The sequence below is a fragment of the Leuciscus leuciscus genome (assembly GCF_965113295.1).
Source record: "Leuciscus leuciscus genome assembly, chromosome: 16".
NCBI lineage: Eukaryota > Metazoa > Chordata > Actinopteri > Cypriniformes > Leuciscidae > Leuciscus > Leuciscus leuciscus.
This window is the reverse complement of record NC_138740.1, coordinates 22,146,572-22,164,483: the sequence shown is the minus strand read 5'-3', so window position 1 is coordinate 22,164,483 and position 17,912 is coordinate 22,146,572. Positions and strand designations below refer to the sequence as shown.

Below are 17,912 nucleotides of genomic sequence, written 5' to 3'. Positions count from 1 at the left end.
GTGCCTAGTTTGTATACTTGGTTACTAAGGTAAGGTTTACAGTGCCAATAAAAATCATGCTTCAGATGAAATATGAGATGTGTTTAGAAAAACAAAGAAAAACAAAGAGATCAAGATTAATATCAAGTGTAAACAGAATATTTCATTGTGCAAAAAGTGTGAAAATATTGAAATTACTGTCAAATTACGTCCATTTTAATCCAAAATTTGCATGTATCCACTGTTGGACATTGCTGGTTGAGAAAATTAGTGGGGTTTTTTTTGGAACATACTTGCTAAAAGTCCACAGAGACAAAAGTGCTCATGAAACACTCACGGAATGTATATGCTCACCACAAAGCAATAACTTTTTTCTCTTAGGTGTTAAAATGAAAAGGCACTTAGATGTCACAGTGGTCTAGCATGGCATGTCCCATGGATACTGTCCCTGTTTCAAACCCCAGTGATACAATGCTCAGGTCAGATGATGCTAGAAATAGATGCGCCCGTGTTTCTCAATGTGAAGCAATCTCAATCACTTTGGTTATTCCCATGGAGTACCTATTAACTAATCTGAAGAATATATTGCAGCCTGCACGTTTGCTACACTCCCCTGTTGTCAGTTATAAGCAATAGCTTAAAAGAAGCCTATGGCTGCCTTTATTTGCCTTAGTGGAAAAACAATCTAGACTTCAAATGGGAAAAATACTGCTAATTATCTCCTACATGTTTCTATTGTTGCTTGTAATGGAAGTGAAGTGTGAAGATGTGACTTTTCATTCTAACATCTGCTGTCTTTCTCTATCGACCCTCCAGCCCTGAAAGATGCTCGATTCCAGCTGGTCAATTTCTCAGACAACGAGCTGCGTGTGTCGTTATCCAACGTGTCTCTCTCAGACGAGGGAAGATACGTGTGCCAGCTCTATACAGACCCCCCACAGGAAGCCTACGCCGACATCACTGTGCTAAGTATGAACACTCATGCACACATCTATATATACAGCCCCTGCATCTCTGGTTGACCCCACATAGAGGTATGACCTCCAAGGTTGAGATCCACTGGACTAGACAAACTGAACCTTTTGTTTTGACCATCATATTTCCCATAAGGCACTTGCCGCATCAACAAACACCCACAGATACACACATGCAGGGCTTCTTTGTTTTCTGAGGAATCCTTTTATGATCAATCACTAGAGTGGAGCAGCTTTTATGAGATGCTGCAGCAGTGTAGAATCAGGATATAGCCATTCATCTTCACCAAACAGAAGGCCTGAGACGCGGCCAAGCCAGATCCTGAACGTCGAGTCATTCATATGTCAGAATGGAGCCAGTGTTCGACACATGCACACACACACACACACACACACACACACTTTCACTGCTGTTTGGAAGGGCTCCTGAAATCTCTCTAAAAACTCAACAAACACTTCACCTGCTACTTCCTTTGAGGACTCAGCCGCATGGTTGGGCCATTCAGCGGAATTATTGTTTATGTGTTTGTGTGTGTGTGTCTTTGTGTACATGGGAACGCTTTGCTGCGTTCTGCGTCTTGACATAACTGCATGGAAAAATCACCCGCACTTAAAAGTGATTATTCCGTTTTGAGAGCAGAGTTTAGAGCGGGGTGGATATTGAGGGAGCGGGATTGTAAAGAGCTCGCTGAATGCAATCGAGTGGCTGGTTCCAGAGCTTCAGACGCCCAAGCTGAATGCTTGAATGGAACCCTGCTGCTCAGGGGGAACAAGAAATCTCTACCACTGAATTACCCTGTCCAAATAATGTCTCGCATTTACACCAGAGAGCTAGAAGGTTTTAGGATTAATGTGACCTTTTCAGGTAAGCATTTTAGACGTAGTGACTATCCTGGAAAGTAAGGTCTTTTTGGAAAAGATGTTATCACTGCATATCCAACTGAGCGCCTATATGAATCGGAAGCCTTTAGAGAAGTTTTATACAGTGTCCTAACCAGACGCAATGTGATAAGATTCCAGCGACAAGAAATATATCGGTCCACAACAGACGTGACACTGCTTCATGACGCAACAAAATCAATCAAATATCACAGCCAATCAGAAGAGAGTGTGGGCAGAGTCTCTTATTCAACAAAATGAAGAAATACATTATCTAATTAATAAATATCAAATAATTTTAACATTAATAAAAATAATTACTTGAGTTACTGAAACAATCTTTGTCATAGAATACACTTGTTTGTTCACAGTTTGAGCATTCTTTTATTTTCAAGATCTAAGGTGAATTATTCACTTTGGTAGTAAGGTTATGCAAAATGATATTCAAATTCACATTTTCATCCCTTTTAAGATGAAATAAAGCACATAATCATTACCTGAGATTATCATTGCAATAATTTGTATGTTGTTGTTCCAACAACGATGCTGCAAAAATAGAAACCTTTTCTAAAATAGAAACCCCTGTCACTCGCTGTCACGGCTGGTTAGAACAAAAACTCTGATTAACATGGAAAAGATACTTGTATCACGTCGCAGTGTTGTCACGTCATGTCTGGTTAGATCACTGTGTTGCAGTGCTTGAAGAAGGGTGTTATCCTTGTTACATATTGCCTGTGAGCATTCACAATTATCCAGGTCAGTGTATAATGTTCTAGTAGATTTAGTCTAGTCAACTGGCTGTGTTGCTTTCTGTTGCACAAGATGTTCCATTACTAATCGTGTTGTAGTCACCTCTTATTCATCACAGTATGTACTTTGTCTGGGTACCCTCCTTTATGTCATTTGTAAACGAGAATTAATACATTCACCCCTTCATATTCTATGATGTGTCCATCCCTCAGTGTTAGTGTCTGTGTTGGCTATCAATGCACCCTGGGATGAATGTGACTATGGTGGTGCTTGATTTACAGACCGCCTTGTAAAATCTGTCTGTCCTCTCTCAGTCCCACCAGGAAACCCAATCATAGAGTCCCGTGAGGACATCGTCAGCGAGGGCAACGAGACGGAGATAACCTGCACCTCCATGGGCAGCAAACCCGCCGCAACAATCAGATGGATGAAAGGAGAAAAAGAGCTACAGGGTGGGTAAAGTCACATTGTGTACACACAAACAAAACCAGGTGTTTACCAGGTTTTCTCTCTACCTTGCAAACCATAGCTGGTGCACTTTCCTCTGATCATTTATATATTGAAAAGTGATACTTTAGTTGAAAACACTAGATAACAACATTTATTAATACTAGCAACACAAATTGTTACATTTATATAATGCTTAGCCGATCATTAATGTACACCACTGTTCAAAAGTTTGGATTCAGGTTATTTTTTTTATTTTTTTTATTGATTTTATTCAGCAAGGACACATTAAATTGTTCAAAAGTGACAGTAAAGACATTTATAATATTACAAAAGATTTCCATTTGAAATAAATGCTGTTTTGAACTTTCTATTCATCAAAGAATCCTAATAATCACGGTTCCTTTTTCAGCATTGATAAATAATATCAGCATATTAGAATGATTTCTGAAGGATTATGTGCAGTGTTGGGAGTAATGCATTACAAATAACGCAAGTTATGTAATTTACAACAAAATATCCGAGTTACTTTTTTAAATAAGTATCGCAAGTTACTTTTTCCCCTTTTATAGACTGACACCTCTCTCGTCCCGATGTTGAGAGAAATGGGGAGTCAGAGGTGCTGTGTGAATATGATGGTTATTGTAGTTCTAGACTTAATGTGAGCATGCATTTACTCATCTCACTTGCACAAAAAGATTCAGTATTCCTCAAAATGAATAAAAACAGTGAAATGCAAAATCATAATATAACACAAACCTTCAATAATTAAATGTTAAATTACACTCATATACTTACATATGTATTTAATCTCACTTAATTATGTGTCTTTGCTGCTGATCTTCTATGATCCAATTCAAACATACTAAGCAAAACTGACTTTAGATAAACATCATATATGTTTAATTTATTTTTGTTTTTATTGCTGAAATAAGAGTGTTAAACTTTCTTCTTCTGCGTCCTATTCTTCTGCAATCCAGAATGGCAGCAGAACTGAAAGGTTTGTTTGAACTGCGCCCTCTACTCTACAGGCGTGAATTTGCATTTCATTTTAGTTTTAGGCTTATTCATTTCACTTTTGCCAAAATATTACTTGTTGTTAAAAAACAAACAAGCAAGCACAGCCCAGGTGAGAAAAAGTAACGCAAAAATAGTGTAACATTACTTTCCATAAAAAGTAACTAAGTAATGCAGTTTGTTACTTTTTAGGGAGTAACACAATCTTGTAATGTATTAATTTTATAAGTAACTTTCCCCAACACTGATCATGTAACACTAAACACTGGAGTAATGGCTGCTGAAAATTCAGCAAGAATAAGAAGAAATTACATTTGAAAATATAGGCTATTAAAATAGAAAACAGTTATTATCTTATATTCTAAAAGTCTGGTCCCTCCTACTATTTTGTTTTATTTTATTGTAGAATAAGAGTCATGTCATCAAGACTATGAAATGACTGAAAGTAGTAACCAAAATTGTTAAATTGGTGCGTGTGTGTGTGTGTGCGTGTGTGTGTGCGTGTGTGTGCGTGTGTGTGTGCGTGTGTGTGTGCGTGCGTGTGTGTGTGCGTGTGTGTGCGTGTGTGTGTGCGTGTGTGTGTGCGTGTGTGTGTGTGTGTGTGCGCGTGTGTGTGTGTGTGTGTGCGTGTGTGTGTGTGTGTGTGTGTGTTCATTTATACATTTTAGTTATTTACTCAATTATTACATAGGCACAAAATATTTGTCTACAAAACTCATTTCAAGTATTAAAGCAAAAGCATTTTGATCAAATAGTTAAGATCATGAGAAACACAAGTTCATTCAAGTGTGTCCAATCTTTTGAACGGTAGTGTGTACATTTATCATTTGACATACCCCTTCTCCGCATACTTTAATGTCTTGAATGTCTTGTGAAATTGTCATAACAGTTCTAATTATAAACTCAGCAACTCCTTTTCAACATCTGTTTACCTGAACGCTCCTCACAGAAGCTCGGCTCATTTTCCATATCGCTCCGTTAGGGTGAGAGAGAGGCCGTACCTTTGACCCGCAGTCGTCTAGACACAGGCAATTTGCGTATTATGTACAAATTACTGCATATAAGCTGTCCTAATAACAGCTACCCAAAATGAGATGGCTAAATTGGAGTCCTGGATGGATGTTTTCATTTGGTAATTAGCGATAAGCTCAGTCAGGGGTCTCCGTTTCTCTCCACTGGGAGTTTCAGCAGCTATTACAAAGCATTGTTCTGTTCATTTTTCAGTGGGTGTTTTGTTTTTATGTAACATCAATATATTATTGGACAGTTGGACAAATGTAGCGCTAAAGAAGAAGGAGTTCGCCTCTGTGAGATGGACAGCAGGACATGAATATTCTGTTCTTGTATAGCGAAATGGTTTGAATGGAGGAGTTGAAAGCGATCGAAGAAACCGAGGGACTCCTCTCCTGACACAAGCAGTGCAACGCTGGCACTCACTGGCTGGAAATTGCTTTTGGCCCCTGCGCCTTTTCGGATTTATTTTTAATTAAATGTCCTTATCATTCAGCCTAATTACCTCTAGGATAATCAGGCTTTTTTAAATATCATTTAAAGGTTACACCCATACAGCCCCAGAATGTAAACTCAGCCGCCCCCATGATGTACTGCCTCATTCTCCCTCTCGCTCACGCAAACACAACCTTCCCAGTCTTATTCGTGTTCTGTGCCGCATTTAGTACTTCTGTTTTACATCCTGCTCCATTGTTGATACACACCTGTCTCATAAGACAAGCTGAATAAACATCGAGAAACAATAAGTTGTTCATTTCTTCCTGTCAGACGACGACGGCCTGCTCATTGTGTCATTGCTTAAAAATATAATCTCATTTTAATTAGCCAACTAAGCTCAGCTGAAACACAATGGCTTGATTTAGAATTTGTAATGGCTTTAAGGAAGTTTGCTAAATACACGATTGGCCCCAGATCTCTAGACTGCCCTCTTCGAGGGAGTGACTTTCCATTGGAAGGTGTTGAATAATGGGATGGGGGGGGTGGGGGAAGGGGAGGGCAAATTATAGAGCAAAAAAAATTGAAGAAATGGTGAATTCAATAGGGAACAGGATCTCTTTTGATATTCAGCCCACTGTATCGCTGCAGATCGGGACTAATCAGAGCTCCTTTGCATTTCAAAAAGGGAGATGTTATTGAAATGAAGAAATGCCTGAATGACAGTGATTGACCTGTGATTATCTCTTTATCAGCAGTGACTGTGGCATTGTGAGGGAGAATATAGATGTGCTTCTGGGCTCTCAATGAGCTCTGTGTCTTCTCTTATTTGAGATATGATTGTCTGACTATTCATTCATTGCTGATAATGCTGAATGCAGAGAGAATGAATGCTCAAGACAAGGAATTGTCAGAAAAAAGAAAAAAAACATCTGGAGTATTGAGATGTCCAGATTTCCACACAGCAGTGCCATTTCCGGGCATTTTGATGATTTTCGGTAAAATTAGCATTGTGGATTATTGATAACATTTATAACAGTCAAACGATAGATGTAATCTACATATAAACGGTAAAAGAAAGATAGAAATCACACATAAATGGCAATAACGGACCAAACAAGTCTTTATTGCTCATTTGCTGTAAGCAAGTGTAATGATTTAATTTTGATAATAAGAACTGTTTCTTAAGGACCAAATCAGCATATTAGAATGATTTCTGAAGGGTCATGTGACACTGAAGACCGTAATGATGATGCTGAAAATTAAGCTTTGCATCACAGGAATAAATGACCTTTTACATGATCAAATAATTTTACTGTCACATTGTTCCAAAACTTCCCAAGCAAAAGAAGACAGTTTTAGGAATGAAGTGTTTTTATCCATATAATGAAAGTCAGTGGGGTCCAGCATTGAATGTACAAGTCTATCTGCGGAAGGTGGGGGAGTGTTTAAGGAAACCGCTTTGAAAAGGTTCATAAACTTCACCTATAATAAAGTGTAATTTTTTTTTTACCCTCTGTCAGACTCAACTTTTTGTATTTATTTTCTTTTAGTCTGTCACTCCCACATTGAATTCATTTTTTAATGGTCAAGTGGAATTTTTTTCTTCACAAAAACACAAATAGGACAATAGGTCCCTCTCTCTCTTGCTTTCTCGCTCACCTCTTCTCTTTTCCTTTCTCTCTTTCCACCCACGCCTGTTTCTCTCCACAAGGCCAGAGCAGTAATTGAGTGATGGAGGCCTGTGCGGTGCTGCGAGGCTATTGTCTGGAGCCGCACAATGACTTTGAGTCTTTTGTGTTCTTCATGCCCACTTGATGCATGCTGAAGGAGGGCTACGGGTCAGATGCGTCCACTACAGCCATTATATCTCACTTCATAAAGCACAAACACACCATCACAGCCCACACAGTTGCCAATGAGTGACAGCTGCATAACAAGCCTCGACAGGAAGCGGTTTAGGGCTGTTTTTCGGCCACATGGCCCCTCCCATATGGTCACATTTCAGGTGCTGCTGCAGGGGGCCATTTACTGTACACATGTCATTGATAAGCTGCAGTGAGCCGCCATATGTCACATATGTGCAAGACGTTAAGGGATCTGCTTTGTCTTATGGCTCACAGGATGTGTAACATATACTGTGGACTTCAATACACTTAGCCACCCGTGGTTTCTTGATAGAGATGATAATGAAAGCTGTTAATTCTTTGTCTCTCATTGGTTTCTGTTTCTCACAGGCAAGTCTAAAGTGGAGACCACGTATGACAGGATGTTCACTGTGACGAGCTGGCTGAGGCTTACGGTCACAAGAGAGGATGATGGGGTTCCTGTGGTTTGCATTGTCGACCATCCAGCGGTCAAGGACTTCCAGGCGCAGAAGTACCTAGAAGTACAATGTGAGTGAGCCCACACTTTAAATGTAATATAATATTACTGTTATTTCATTAAAATTATATTATTATTATATTTTGTTCATTCAAAGTGATATCTTTGTTTTTTTAACTAAACTAAAGTTTTTTTTGGCAGTACAAAATGTTCTATAGGACAATGTGATATAGACTTACTATTATTTAATTAAATCTTTAATATATTCTGGAATAATATATATTATATTATGTGAATATTAAGTATTAGTAATATATGAAGAGTTCAGATGCAAAAGCCTCTAAATGCCATCTGAAATTTTCTCATAGAATGATCATTTTTATCAAGCTCGTATATTTAAATTCAATAATTTCACTTAAATGGCAATGAAGATTACCTATTAATTGTCATTTAAGTGAAATTACTGAACTTAAATATACAAGCTTGATAAAAATTATCATTCTATGAGAAAATTTCAGATGGCATTTAGAGGCTTTTGCATCTGAACTCTTCATATATTTACAGGATCTCTCCGGGTAGATAATGTTTTTTTTTGTTTAGTTTTTTTTTACTTTTTGAACTACAATGTGAGTGAGCGGAGTACAGTGACAGCATTTTAAATATAGATTTAAATATTAATATTATGTGAAAAGAATTTGAAGTGACATCTTTGGATAGACAAGTGTTTTTTTTATGTTTTATGTTGTTTTATTCATATTTTTTAAATACAATGTGAGTGAGCAGGGGACAGGATTTTAAATATAGATTTACTATTATCTAATACAAAATGTGAATATTAAATATTCGATGTGTATGTATATGTGATATAAGTGATATCTTTGGATATATTGTTTCTTTTATTTTATTATGTGAATATCAAATAGTAATTTAAATATATTTAAAGTTATTCACTGATGAGCCAAAACATTATGATCAGTCACAGGTGAAGCAAATAGCGTTGATCATTTCCTAACAAGGCTACATTTTAAGGTCTGGGTACATTAGATAGTAAGCAAACAATCAGTTATTATAATCAATGTGTTGGATGGAGGAGAAATAGGCAGAAATAAAGATCTGAGTGACTTTGACAAGGGCCAAATTGTTATGGCTAGTACATCAGAAACGACAAGGCTTGTGGATTGCTCCAAGTCAGCAGTGGTGAGAATTTACCAATAGTAATCTGAGGAACAACAAACCACAAAATGGCGACAGGGTGCAGGGTACCCAAGACTCATCGTTGCACAAGGGCAACGAAGGCTTTCCCGGTTAAGTCTGAACCAACTGAAGGTCTACTGTGGCACAAGTCACACAAAACTTTAATGATGGGCAGAGTTTCACAACACACAGTGCATCACACTCTGCTTTAATGTAGGTGCGTAACCGCAGACAATCGCCTACAATCGGGCACGTGAGGGGCGGAACTTGACTTTGTTCTAGCAGTGGAAGAAGGTCGCCTGGTCCGATGAGTCCTGTTTTCTTTTACATCACGTGGATGGCCATGTACGTGTGCACCGTTTACCTAGATGTGATGCTCTGGGCAATGTTCTGCTGGGAAACCCTGGGTCCGGCCATTTATGTTTGACTTATATCTGACGTGCCTAAGTTTCCTAAACAAGTGGCCTCTTTCAGCAGGATAAATCACTGCCAAACTGCACACATGGTTTGAGGAACATGATGAAGAGTTCAAGGTTTTGCTCTGGCCTCCAAATTCCCCAAATCTCAATCCAACTGAGCATCTATAGGATGTGCTGGACCAAAAAGTTCGATCCACGGTGGCTCCAACTCGCGACCTACAGGACTTGAAGGATCTGCTGCTAATGTCTTGGTGCTAAATACCACAGGACACCTTCAGGGGTCTTGTAGAGTCCATGTATCTGCGGGTCGGTGCTGTTTTGGCAGCATGTGGATGACCAACAGCATATTGGGTGTTCATAATGTTTTGGCTCATCTGTGTATATTTGAGTAGATAATGGTGTTTGTTTGTTTTTTATTTTATATTTAATTTCATGTTTTTTATGTACAATGTGAGCAAGCAGAAGACAGTGTTGACAGCATTTGAAATGTACTGATTTAGAATTAGAATTGTTGAATTAATGTTATATTGTGGTAACATTATTATTCATTTAAATATGCTTAATGTCATAGTTTTGTCATAGTCTCTCTCTCTCTCTCTCTCTCTCTCTCTCTCTCTCTCTCTCTCTCTCTCTCTCTCTCTCTCTCTCTCTCTCTCTCTCTCTCTCTCTCTCTCTCTCTCTCTCTCTCTCTCTCTCTCTCTCTCTGGAGTTATTTTTTATTTTATTTTTGTCCTTGTGTTAAATCAGTCAGGTCTATCCTTTCCTTTGTGAGAGCAGACATTAGTCCAGCCATGTCACCTGGCCTGTGTTGAAAGATTAAGTGTGTTTTTGCGCTTTGGTGATTCAGTCATGACAGAGATTCTGCCTCTGATTGGACGAGAGCCTTGGGCACTGTCTTCATCCGAAGATACAGATAGGATGTTTTAAGATATTTTGTTTTGGATCGTCATCAAGCATATTTTTCTTGGTTAGTCTTGCCTGCCACAGGGTTTAGAAGATCACTGGAAAGACTGCTTTACCTGACCTTATTTTGTCAAAGACAACACATCTCCAAAAACTGCATGATATTTGGGCTCTGGCTTTGGGCATTTACAGCAGAAAAATGTAAAACCATTTTGTCTATGCTATTTAACTGGATTTCGTGCTCACAGGCAGCCTTTGTCATGCTCTGGGGAGAGCTGGTGTAAGAGTCATTGTCTGGCTCACTCTTCTTTCAAATTGTTCTGCTGAAACTGGGAAAACAATCAATGTTAAAAATCATTGAGTGAAGGCAGACTTAATGGAGTACATTTTTGCAATAGAAAATAGAAAAAACATTGCTGTGGATATTAAATAAGCTAGAAATATTGATAGCTACACAATGCAAACAGTTTGTGCAGTTCAGCAGCTTGAGGGAAATTAAATGCTTCGTGATGGCGGTGGTAAGGAATGACAACAATATCTCGTGTCAATAATTGTGTTATTAGAATTAGAGTGACCTTTTCTGTACGGCGCACCAGCTAGTGAGAAACCGGAGGCCGGTGGCGCTGCTTTCCGTGGATTTAATGCTTGCGTGGCCAGGAGAGAGAGAGCTTTGGAAAGGAACTAATGCAGAGGAAGCTTCAAAGCAAGAAACTTTCACTCAGAGCCTTTCATGCGAAGAGTTTGAAGATGACAAGGGGAGAAATGGAAGGAGTCTCCATAGAGCTGAGACAAACAGGTGGATATTCCTCTTACAGAACTTCTGAGCGGGGCGCTCTTTTCTTTCTCTCTCACATCAGACTAGGCTGTCCATCATGGCACAGAAATGTTAGCTCTGACAGGGTGTAATTTGGAAAGATAGAAGGCCAACAGATCACTTTTTGTTGATAGAAGAGGTCAAACAAGCATCAAGTGGGCAAAGCACTCAACAAATTTAGCGATTGCCAAAAAGCCAGTTGAAACATCAGTCCCGAAATAATGTGATAAATCATGTCAGGACATTGACGCTTTTTTTTTTTTCTCGTGCACTTTAAAAAATCCAAGAAAGTGTGAAATCTGTGGGTCAAAGTGAAGTCACCGTTCACTCAGAATCCAGTCCATTCAAAGTGCCGTAAGAGCTGGTCAAATTGAAAGAGTGGGATCTGGTGGTTGTTGTGGGCAACTTTGACATGGTTTCAGTAAAATAATATTTTACCCTTTGATTCCACAGGGACACTTAGCATCTCTCTGTGTGGATTTTTTTGTAAATTCCTTTGCCCTTATGCATGACCTGCCTCCAACGCAAGGTCTGCTGCTTATCCTGATTTACGCATACTAATGACTCTAGACTATTACAACATTACAAACCCACTGTTTTACATCAGTGCATGTCTACTGTTTAACCCACATTGCTTGCCAAAGTGAGTGCAGTGATGTCATTAAAGTTGCACGTGGGAGCAGCTCTAATATCTCCCGCACCTCTGTTGGACATACACATAACGCTGTCACATAAGCATCTGTGGAATGCCACTTCAAGCTCCATTACTGGGAGAATATTAGATTTGAGTTCCTTTGAGAAACTAGAAGGCTGGATGCCGGCCAGCCCTGCAATGGAGCGTAGTACTGGAAAGGCATAGCTCAGCCATTACAACCTGTCAGTTTAAGAGGATGAATACCTTCAAGGAAGCAGCAGGAACCTCAGAGCACGCATCTCCTGTGGAGCCCACTTACATAAGCGTGGTGAACTTGGCAAGCACACCACAGCCTTCTGTGAATCTTGGGAACTTTAAAGGGATAGTTCACTGACTCAAAAAAAAAAAAAAAATCTGTCATTTACTCACTCTCATGTCATTCCAAACCTGTAGGACTTTCTTTTATCAATTTTGAACACTGTTTCTTTGTTTGTTTTTGTCTATACAATTGACTGTTGGTTTGGACCCCACTCACTTTCATTGTATGGACAAAAACAGTTTTTTCCAAATATATATTTTTTGTGTTCCACAGAAGAAAGTAAGTCATACAAGTTTGACTTTGCATCATGAGATGAATGAGATGAATCATTGACAATAAAACCAAGAACATGCATTGAGAAAGTAAATGGGGTCAATTTTGATTTCCACTTCAACATTTTTCTGGTACAGTCACTAATATTTTTCTGCCTGATGTTCCTTGGATCCATTATGCCTAATGAAAGGCCAGTAACACTTTCTTGCCTCTTAGTATTTTTTTATGCTCTATTTTTCCTATTTTTGTGTCTAATGCATTATTTTCTTGTTGCACTTAACACTTAGTATAACACAAAGGTTGCCATTTCCTGTTTTTGCCTGTCATGTCCTTATATGTAGAAACACTCTCTGGCAAACAGGAACCTATTTAGTATTTGCCTGATATGTGACACATTCTACAAAAGCAGCAGAGCAACAGCCTTGTGTAGTCCATTAAATGCCAAGGGTGCTAAATGTCTCTGATTTTCTTATATAAGCTGTTTGCCATTAAGTTTCATCATGTCATTAGACCGCCAGACAGACCGAAAAATCTTATTTGATATCAGAAATTGGCATACAGGTGTAATACCGTTATGCAAGGTGCTTACACAAATGTGGAGCGAATGACCGGGCCCGCATGTTTGTGTATGTCAGATAGGGGTTGAACAACTTCAGAAGTCGACATTTATGTGATTAAAGTCTAGTTGACGTTGACTAGTCGCTGATGACGTCATTAATGAACAAATAAGCCTTAACCTCGAGCTGAGACCCCTTGTGCACAGCTATGGCGTATGACACAGCACTGCCCGCAAGGCTATTGCTCCTACATACATAACTGCTTATTTTTATGAGTTCTTTTGTCTTTAGGTTGTTATGTTTCTAACATATTTTTGCTCGTTCTAAATCAAATACAGATGAAGTAGCACAGTAAAGATTACATAAATTTGAATGCATTATAGAGAGTGTTTGCGTGTGAATTAATTCTACCTGGCAGCATCTCTCTACTAATATTGAAGCTGTGGGATTTTTTACTAAGAAATATATGCTAGAACTTTTCAGTTTCTAAGCTATTTTATTGATAAATCACAGAACTGTGATGACATTTCTGTGCTACTGAATGTTTCAGTTCGCGCGATCTGCACGTGATGTGCGAGCTACTGTCTGCATGTTTGTGTGTTACAATGTAGCAGCACATTTAGAAACTTACATGTACAATACATTACAAACAAACGTACAAACATATCTTGTGAATCACTCTCAGAGTATGCATTTATCTGTCATTTTAACTGTTGGAAACGGAGTGAAAAAGTGAGCTGCAAAGATTTCAAGCTTAAAGTGTCATGGCAGAGCATTAAAGTCGACTAGTTTGTGCAACCCCTAATGTCAGATCCCCTCCGATGTTATTTGAGACTGGGTATTTCTACGTGAGAGAGCGTTAGTTATGTGTCCGACGTCAGTTTGAATGTCACCCCTCCTGCTGCACTGTACAAACACAGCAGGAAGTCTAATCCCAGCTGAATTGGAAAAGAACTGAGACTTGCCAAGCAGAAGTGCACATTTCATGCTAAATGTAGCAGCTACGGCTGAGAGGCAAGGCTGACGCAAGGTGCAAAAAGCCAGCAGTATACCGGCTGCCAGTCACTGGAGAATAGGACCATTGAGCGGCCAGTTGTTTTAATAGAAATGAGAAAGGGCAGTACTTACAGAGCAGAAAGGTCAATTCTGAGAGCGCAAGAGGAATGAGTTTGAATATGGACATTCGTGATGTCATGACTTCTGACTGTATACATGGCAAACATCAGGGTGTATTGATTATGTTTAAATGACTCTAAAGGTTAATAGAAAAAAAAAGCATGCACACATTTTGCATCAAACAATGGTAATGCTGAAGAATCGACTCAAATGGCTGAAAACAATCCAATAAGCGTTGAACAAAGCCAAGGCTGTTTAAAGTTTCATGCAGCCCGGGGGCACGAGACGCTGATGTGCTTTACTTTTCTCCCCCACAGATAAACCTGAGGTAAAGATCGTGGTGGAGTTTCCTTCGGGCCCGATTAGAGAGGGTGAGAATCTGGAACTGACGTGCCAGGCTAAAGGCAAACCAGAGTAAGATGCATCTCTCTGCTGTATGTTCTATCACTGACTATGTTGGCAACATTTCAATGGTTTGTTCTGATCTGGATCAGTTTGTGTCATGGGCTCTCATCCCTGAGGAGAACAGTCCTCTAACAAACCCCATTGCAAAACATGTATCAATAGACTTAATTATACAACAATTCTGGTCCTGATCTGATTAAACAAGCTGCATTCCAAGAAAATAAATAAATAAAAAATAGCCTTGTTGTAGGAACTTTAATTTAGTTTTTCTACACAATAAAAATTTGATCATGTGCATATGTGCCACAACATTTTTGGGATTTTTACCAAATATTGACTATTAATTACTTTATCTGCCATGTAAAATGAAATGAATAATGATATTTTAATTTAGTTGAGTACTTGGTAATCTACATGGATAGGCAATATTAGATTAAAAAAAAATAAGTTTCCAATGGATTTTTATTTGGATTTCTCTACAACCGATTAAGACCAAAGTCATGTAGTCTCAACACAACAAATAATAAAAGTGATGGAATTTGAAAAATGATGGAATTTGAAAGTTTGCAAGAATTGTTGCAATTATTAATTTTAATTATTTAAATTGAACAAGCAGCAAATGTTTTGAGTGTAAAAAGACTGAAATTAATTAGATTGAGTTTGATTGCCATATTTTTACTATTAATTATTTATTTGGGTCATGATAATAATTTTGCATATGCCCATACTGCAAACAAAAATATATACAGTGCCAAAAAAATGTGGGCACTTAAAGGGGACATATCATGCTAAATCCACTTTTTTAGCCCTTAAATGCATTTTGTTGTATATTTGGAGTGTTTAGAAGTACAGAAAAGTTGAAATTATTCTCTTCAGGTGCTTCGTTGATATCTTTATATTCTGTTTTGGTCATATTTTTCAACCGGTTCAGATTTTTCTGTTCTCTATGACGTTTTTTGAACTATTACGTCACAGTATTTGCAGCGGAACTGCCAAATAAGGACATTGACTTCCGGCCCACCACTTCGAGCAATCCGCCATTTTTATTTCTCGCTGGAATTTTGTAGTCCAAGCTAAAGGATGCAGAAGTTACGAGAGGGTAAGTTAAAATGTTCGGTTGTTGGATGTAGTAACCCACACGCTTCATTACACCGTATAATGTAGATGAACTGCCGCGCTTGTGACAGGGCGCATGTTTAACTGAAAGAACGAGCAGAGAGAGAGACACGGTCACACGCGCGCACTCTTCGGAGCCAGGCGAAAGTGTAAACAAGACTTCACCGTCTCCAAACTAGGCGCTGTTTTGCTCTCTCTCCCTCGCACATATTAATCAAAATAAATCGACACGGTGGTAAAAGGTCGGAAGACCAAAGTTTCATGTGTAAATACAGTAACACACCATTGCGATACATGCATCCATATGAAGACGTTGTTCTGCTGGTTCGTCGTCTTCATTTTCATCTCGCTCCGGCTCCGACTCTGGCTCGAACATGTAAGGCTGGCTGGACAAGTCTTCCGTTGTTGACATTTAACGTGTGAATAAAACGTTTCTGTGCCGCTAGATAATCGTATCTCTGCTATCAAACTACAAAAATGGCCGAACGGGGTGGAGTTGAACCGAGTGTCACCGCTACAACCTGGAGAGGGGGCGGGGTCTGAAGTGTCTCAAATGTCTCAACGAGTTGCTCTCAGACGCACATCAGAAAAGGGGTAGAAAAGGGGCCTGTGGAGCTATGAGGAATTCAGACCCAAGCATTGCAGTTCCGCTTTATATAGACTACAAATGTATGATTTATATGTAAAAAGGAACGATTTAAAAGCATGATATGTCTCCTTTAAGATAAATTAAAACTCTATGAATGTCATTACATATATCAGAATATTAAACCAAGTGGCATTTGTTGTAAATAAAGGTAACAGACACTTCCCAAGGAAAATATTTCACACACATTTTTTTTGTTGTAAAACAATAGATATATGGTTGAAAATTAAGAAAGTTCTTAGCAAAGCTTAGAGATAATCACACATTTTATTTGTACAAAAGTATCCAAATATGTCTGGTGGCCACTGCACATGAGCCTAAAGTAAGTTGTCAATGTTAGTTCAATGAGAGCACATGTAATGAAAGCCATTCAGGTGTTTTTACATTCAACAAGCCCCATAACATACCCAAACTGAAATGCTGCGGGCAGACAAGGCACCACCCGAATTCATTTAATAAAGATGAAAATACAATCAATACAGTGAGCAGAAAATTGGAAGTCATTTTCATTAAAGCTTGGAGAGGGGCTGCAGTCATTACTGTCAGACAGTGCAGGGCTTGGCTTGCCATCCCATTTGTATTCTCCGCCTCACGCCAGGTTCTCTGCAGCCCCTCCACTGTGTGTTTTTCCCCATGCCTTCCTCCCAATAAGGCACTTTTTCTAGGTCATTTCTCCCTTTCCATATCAGGAACGTCTGCATCTTTATGCTACGCATGTATATTTAACCTCAGATTGAGACTCTTTGAGATTCCCCACTCGCTGCTCACCATCAAATGTTGTTTTGCCGTCCTCAGTGGCCGAGGATCAACTGCTATTGAACGCGAACCAATCCTTTGTTTCGAAGCTGTGAAGGTTTTTTTTTTTCTCTTTTTTTTTTCTCTCTCCCCATTTAAACAAAGGATGGTACGTTTAAACACAGACACAAAAAAACAGAACAACAAGGGAAAGCCTCCTCAGATGCTCTTGGGAAATAACTACACTGCAGCAGTGCCATTGAAACTTGTGAGAGCCGAGCAGAGTTTAGAGCCTCTTTTATTTCTCCACAGTAGGTTTAGTTCATTCTGCTCATCACTGTGAAAGTAGAATAGGCTGTTGTGTGCTCGGCTCAGGTGTTTAGAGAACAAAAGGAGATAGCTCGCAGTGGCAGTTAATTGAGGCAGACAAGAGAAAATCACAGCCTTTCGCTTTTTGTTACTTTGCCAAAATGTTGTTCATTTGCCAATGCCGTAGGCTGCGACATTGGTCGAATCCCACAATCTGTGTTACTGACCACAACTGATCATTTTTTCTGAGGGTTGGGCCTCATAGCTGTTTCAGCCTCAAACAACACACATTTTATATATTAACATAACAAATTGCACACAAAAAAACAAAAGTCGGATTTGCTGGATTCAGTCACAATGCACAGATAGTTAGTCTGCTGGAAAATCAAATTATCTATACAAGTTCCCAGACTGCTACAATTGTTGTTTCCAAGGAATTACTAGCAGGGTTCCCCACATCTTCTGTACAATACATTTCCATGCTATTTTAGAAAAAACAACAACAACAAAAAAAACATTAAAAAGTCTTAATGATTTTTTAAAACAAATTTTCTGGAAATTACACATTTAAAATTCCCTCATATTTCCAGATATCCCATGGCCATTGCAATCCTGACTAGACTGGTTCATGGCATTGAATCTTTGAAATAGACTC

General features: G+C 38.9%; 1 protein-coding gene across 3 annotated transcripts in view; it reads left to right on the top strand.

Annotated features, from left to right (window-relative positions):
* The window catches only part of cadm1a (cell adhesion molecule 1a), a 269,832-nt gene that overhangs the window by 206,063 nt on the left and 45,857 nt on the right, over nucleotides 1-17,912 (top strand). For all 3 annotated transcript variants that reach the window (XM_082141148.1, XM_082141149.1, XM_082141147.1), the window contains 4 exons: nucleotides 796-948; nucleotides 2,897-3,034; nucleotides 7,730-7,888; nucleotides 14,364-14,460. In XM_082141148.1, coding sequence (XP_081997274.1) covers nucleotides 796-948; nucleotides 2,897-3,034; nucleotides 7,730-7,888; nucleotides 14,364-14,460 — 547 coding nt within the window. The remainder of the gene's footprint in view (nucleotides 1-795; nucleotides 949-2,896; nucleotides 3,035-7,729; nucleotides 7,889-14,363; nucleotides 14,461-17,912) is intronic.